Consider the following 6,170-nt stretch of genomic DNA (forward strand, 5'->3'; position numbering starts at 1 on the left):
CGTGACAAATGTAGTCCAGATATAAAAAGAGAAGTAAGTCAAAGTTTTAAGAGGCAGATCTTGATTATCTCTCACCTTTTAAAATCTTGCCTCTCTTTCTGGTTTTGATTCATCTCATCTCATCTCTTCATCCAGGTCCGAGTCATCCTCCTCAATTGGTGCGCTTGGTTCTTGCGCATGAAGAAGCCTGGAGAGGAAAGCAAAACAGCTGTGAACTCCAGTAGCCCCCTAACCTACAAGTACTCCCACCCACCACCTCACCATACAAGTACAAGCAGCATTCAGATGAGCACCATACCAGGCCAGGCCTCCACCCAGTCAACCACAACCAATGGGAACATGAACCTGTACTTTGGCTACCACTCCATGGGTACAGACAACCCAGCTTTCCCACCAAGCACTGATCCAGGTGTGGTGGTGTGCGGCGGCGGAGGAGGCGGGGGCACCCACCCTAATGGTTCTTCTCCACATGACATCCATTCTGAGCAGTCGCGGACTTTGCTGCTGGAGCAGATACCAGAAATTTCACGGATCCTGGAGGAAGTGCAGTATATTGCCAGGCGCTTCCGAGAGCAAGACGAAGGAGAAGCGATCTGCAGTGAATGGAAGTTTGCAGCGGCAGTGGTGGATCGGTTATGCCTGGTGGCCTTCTCGCTCTTCTCCATCATCTGCACCTTCACCATCCTCATGTCAGCTCCCAATTTCATCGAGGCTGTGTCCAAAGACTTCACATAAGGCTGATCTTTTTCCCTCTCTGAGAGATAAAAGAGAGGCAAAACTAACATTTCAAATCCTGACACAATTAGAACTGTGCCACAAAAGCCTCCTTCTTACTACACCATAGAGGCACATAAGATCCTGTATTTTAAAATTGTTGTAATAGTGCTTCAGAACCAAACCTTTTCCTGTGTTCTCACATATTTGTCAGTAATACTGTATGTACTAACACCGTACATAAAGTATGTCAAGTAGGAGGTTGAGGCTACATGCAGTAGTTAATGATGTAGAAACTCACACGTTTCATCTGTATCCCTGCTGAGCCACATAAATTTACCTGCCACCACACGGGCTTCACATCTCATCAGATATTCAGTTCCCACTCTTTTCAGCTTTTTCTTTTCTGCTACTTTCACAATTTTCACTTCCTTACACTACTACATTTCATCTTCTAGAAATGTCATAAAGTCAATAAAGTAAATGTTTTCAGCAGGGTCAATACAATAGGGTCAATAGAGTTCAATAAATAGTATATTTTATGCCCTGAAATTGTTTTCTCAGGCCTGTAATCCATTAAGGCTATTTTTTTTTTGTAAATAAATCTACATCTTACTTTATAATGTGGTGAAGTTGAGATGAAATCTCTATTGATTTGGAAAATATACGAGTTACTGACATGTTGACTTACAGCAGTGTACATCTCACCTTTTTATTTTTAACTAAGGTTGCATCTAATGATTATTTTCATTTTACATTAATCTGCAGATAATTTTCTTAATTATTTGATTAGTTGTTTTGTATGTAAAATGTCAGAAAACAGTGAAAAACGCCCATTATGATTTCCTAGAGCCCAGGGTATTCAAATCGCTTGTTTCAACTGACCAGCAGTTCAGAACCCAGAGATATTTAGTTTACTGTCATATATGACAAAGAAAAGTATGAAATTGAATCAAAAGCCAAAAAAGGCGAGTGTGTTGGATTTTTGTTTGGAAAATGACTAAAACAATCAATCGATAATTAAAATAGTATCTCCATTTTGTCATCCATAAATGTAGATATTAGATGTTTTCCTTACCTACCTCTTTTTTGCCTTTCAAGTCATTATCATTCTGTGCCCTTCTTTTTTTTTGCCACGAATCCTCTCATTTCCTTCTAGCACAGCTCAGACCCAGGTTTTATATCTATAAATGTGAATAGAGAAAGTTTTACCATTACTGGTGAAAGTCATATTTAACTGTGACCTCAAAGTTTTGCTCTTTTTATGTCAGTTTGTTAAACCATGCAGCAGTTCATGAATGGAGCTCCCAACAGCAGTTTTTGCCTGCACAATTTGTGCTAATACAGCGTATTTAGTGTTAGCATATGATACACTTTGGCTATTTGTAAATGAGCCACACTCACTCACAATGTGTTCATCTTTTGATAGTTATTTAATGTTTGACTTGTGTTCTAGTTACACACTGTGTTGCTGTGTTTTGAGAAAATCTTGCAATGAAGAAAAAAGAACAAAGTCAGTAATGATTGAAAGACAATATTTGTTCTTGTGATGGATTTTTAAACATAGAGACAACACCCAAGTAGAGATGCATTTGGCACTGATCTTTTGTAGTGCTGAGTGCTTTGTGTTTTTACTCTGTAATACTCAACGAAAGGCAAACACTTTCTTCTCTAATCTCTAGCAAACAACATGCAACAAGGATTACTGGGTGACCTTATGTAACAGATTTGTGTTAAACCTTGTCTCCTCTCACCGCCCCTCGAACGTCCCCTCTGATCCTCAGTGGTACGAGTCTTGTGTGAATTCTCACGTTTACACACGCAACTGACTTTTTTTTGACATAGTACGTGGGCGGTTTTAGATGTAAGAGGAAGGATGAAAGCAACCACATATAGTCCTGAGTGACTGCAATGCAAAAAATAGTCACTGAAACAGATTTCATGCTGTTACAGTTAATCAATTGCCGAGTTCAAACAAATGGCTGCCACCCTCTGACAACCTTTCACGCCACTCTATGAGTCCAACACTGTAAAAGCATTGAAATGTCACTATCCACCACACTTTTTATCTATAACCAGAGATGTGATATAGCATTTACATTTGGTTTAAACATCATGATTATGGTCTTTTTTTCTTCTCTTTCTTTTTTTTACAAAAATGTAATGTAATGCTATTAGAGATGCTAACGTTAATGTTAAAGGAATAGTTTGGCATTTTGGGTGTCTTGTCAATGAGAAGATTGATGCCACTCTCCACAAACATAAGAGTCATCTAACTCTAGGCAAGGAAGCAATTAGTCGTATTTCCCCAAAAGTCAAACTGTTCCTTTAATATTGATCCATTTTTCATTGCACATTGTAGTTATGAACTGTAGGTTTGAAGTTACTGCAGGTGCAGACAGAAAACTAAGCATCAATGAGCTGAGAGAATGAAGCTGTTTTTGGACAGAACTCACACTGTTTTGCCTATCAAAGTTCATGTGGACAAAAGTGGAGAGAGGGGCCTTGGCTACAGAAAGAAAGTTGCGTAACAAATCAAGGAATAATGCAAAACCTTGATCACTGACTCATCTGGAAGAAGATGAACCCTGGAGATTTAATGACTCATATGAGACTTGGGATGAAAACTGTCTTTTAAATACTGTATGTGACTTGGACTGACAACTAATGACAGCCAATCCTGTAGATACTTTGTGAGATAACCTGACCCATTTCTATTGTTATCGACTCATGTTGATGTCTAGTCAGCATATCTGTTTTTCATGTGAGAAGCATTTATGGCACTGAGAGTGTTCAGAGTGTGTCAAATGAAGAATGACGAACTCTCAAATGAGACTGTAACAGAATATAAAAAAAAAAAAAAAAATTAAGAAATTCAACAGTCAAAGCTGGAACCATACAACTGGCTCAAATAATAGTGATGTGCAGTTAAAATGAGGTTGTGACAGTTTGCTTTGCTATCACAGGCTTTTTTTTAATCACCGGTGTTGTACTTTGGTCAACTGGAGTGTCTTTTACTTTGTGGTCTGTGCCTCTCTGCTTAGTATGGTTTATTCTCCTTTGAAGGATGTACATAAATGCTCACTGTATATTACTATTTTGAGAAAAATAAAGGAGAAATGTGCTAATAACTGGCATTCAATGGGCCGACAATTCACTAGATAATACACTTAAAAAATGCTTCTACTCACCAAAGTTGTCGGACGATCCTCGTTCCTTTCTGAAAGTGACAGGGTTATAACAGGGTTGCTCTTGTCATTCTAACACTGGTCCTGGAATGATAGCTTGTCATCTGATGTGCCTGGTCCGTCATAGCATGTGATCAACAACAGTACTGTTCACGTAGTTATATGAAATGGGCCATTCCATGGCTTAAAAAAAACAAACTAACAGAAAACTGGAAATGTTAATCTTTCTCACAATAAGCTTTAAATCTGAAATCTCCAGCAAAAATTCTCAAAGGATAGGTTTACGTTTTTTAAGGTCTGGCTTAACAAAAACAAAAAACAATACTCACATGCTATCATGTATTCTGAGAGTTATTGAATTAGAAAATCAAGTGGGTTACTTACAGTCTTTTCAGGGCAATTTTTTCTTTTTGCGTTTCACTTGGACATCTTTGCACACACTTTATTTGGCTAACAGACTGCTATGGCCTCATTTTAGCTTCGGCTGAACTTGGGAATACATGTTTTTTTCTCTTTTTTCATTGTGTATTCATACAAGTGGATGAATAATTTTGTTTAAGGCCTCTGTCAACTAACTGAACTTCAATTGCCATGGAAGGTGTATTTCATTCCTTGAGGTTGTTTTCAAACATAGGACCAGGTACAGGGGAGTTAAAGGTTAAGGACAAGTTACAGACTTCTGCACAAAGTTGTGCTGTAAGCTCCTCTGCACCCACAGCTGACAGGTCAACATGAGCTCAGATATGTGAACATATAAGAGTGAGTGTTCAGCGGGCAAGGCTTAGCAACCTTCCTCATTTCCCAGCAGGAATGAATAGCTGAGATAGACCAAGTCAGGGGGGATCCAATCTCCTTACTGCCTGTGATATTAGTCAGGACGTTTGGCAGCTTACACACACACACACACACACACACACACACCAAATGGCGCTCAGCAGAGTGATGACATGTTCAAATTGGTCAAATCTAATCTCAGGCTTCACTTCACGCAGACAGACAGCTGTTGGTGGCTGGAATTGCACCACACTGTATCACACCATGCAAACACACGCACACGCACACGCACACACAAACAAATGCACAACCCTACCATTTGCGAACAGGCTGAGCTGACAGAGACAGTGTCTCCACTCCAGCCTTCCCTGCAGACTGTCCAGCCCGTTCTCATTCCCCGGGCATCAAATACCAATTCTTTTAGGGTGCCTTGTGCGTCTGCATGAGATGCCAGAATGGCGTGACAAGGTGTCGGTATTTGACGACCTGGGATGAGAACGGGTTGGACTGTCAGTGCTGTGCTGCTTTCCCTTCTCTGGTCGTGAAATAGAACAGACCACCTGGGCTGGAGGTGGGGGTGGGGGTAGTTACGCAATCCTGGTGAATAATGTTTGCTCTGTTTGGTGGCACTGTTCGTGCCAGGTCAGCTGGAACAGATCTCTGCAGACTTTGTGCAGTAAGTGTAATGTAAAGACCACACACCTGCCCCTCCTGTGAGATCTATATGGACATTTGCTTTGTAGAGCGTTTGCATGCACGCACACGCCCTTCTGGTCTTCAGGTGGGGTCCCTCCACTGGTTCAGACAGTGCTCTGCTTGTCCGACTTAACCTCTGCATGACTGAGATGGAAGGTCTCTTCATGGTCACAGCTTCAAAAAGTCTTGATTCTGACCAGTATATAATCAGCTGTACATGACTCAGTCTTGTCCTCCTCCTTGCCCTGCATTCAGAACTAGAGAAGGAGTCTGAATCAATGTGTCAAACTAGACCACTATCGAAATGTCAAGTATTATGTATTTCCCCTTGTTTTTACTCTAAACATGAAGGTAAAACCAGGAATCGGTTAGCTTAGCATTAAGACTGGAAGCAGGGGATAAACTGCTAGTCTGGCACTGTCCAACAAAATCAAAACATGTTATATCTTTGTTTAAAGATCCCATCCAGACATCTTTTAAGACATATAAAATACTCCGCTTGAAATAATTTGTGTGTGATGTTTTATCCACAAAAAAGTTTGGTTAACTAGTTGGCAATGAAATGAAATGACATCCACTCCTCCCTCATTGAAAAATCCAGAATCTGAATATGCAAATATCTCTATTTTCAAAAGTGTAACTTCTATAGATAAAATGTCTCTTACTTCACCAAAAAGTCCATTCTCAGTGCACTGGAGAATTGAAGTTTCCACATCACACGCTGCAAACTGGTTGTAATGTCACAAATTATGCTTGCAGATATACGTCTTCAACTCAGGTTTTCTGGCAGCACAGAGA

At 40.2% G+C, this 6,170-nt stretch overlaps 1 protein-coding gene and 1 long non-coding RNA gene across 2 annotated transcripts in view; one reads left to right on the forward strand and one right to left on the reverse strand.

Annotated features, from left to right (window-relative positions):
• Positions 1 to 2,596, forward strand: part of LOC137179469 (neuronal acetylcholine receptor subunit alpha-7-like) — a 51,359-nt gene extending 48,763 nt beyond the window's left edge. The window contains exon 10 of the mRNA XM_067584144.1: positions 136 to 2,596. Coding sequence (XP_067440245.1) covers positions 136 to 735 — 600 coding nt within the window. The 3' untranslated portion in view covers positions 736 to 2,596. The remainder of the gene's footprint in view (positions 1 to 135) is intronic.
• Positions 624 to 5,588, reverse strand: LOC137179473 (uncharacterized). The gene is made up of 3 exons (XR_010927820.1): positions 3,906 to 5,588; positions 1,797 to 1,898; positions 624 to 754 (listed from the first exon to the last, which is right to left on the reverse strand). It is a non-coding gene; the product is annotated as an uncharacterized lncRNA (long non-coding RNA).
• Positions 5,589 to 6,170: the final 582 nt, after the last annotated feature.

Source organism: Thunnus thynnus, chromosome 3 (assembly GCF_963924715.1).
Source record: "Thunnus thynnus chromosome 3, fThuThy2.1, whole genome shotgun sequence".
Taxonomy (NCBI): Eukaryota; Metazoa; Chordata; class Actinopteri; order Scombriformes; family Scombridae; genus Thunnus; species Thunnus thynnus.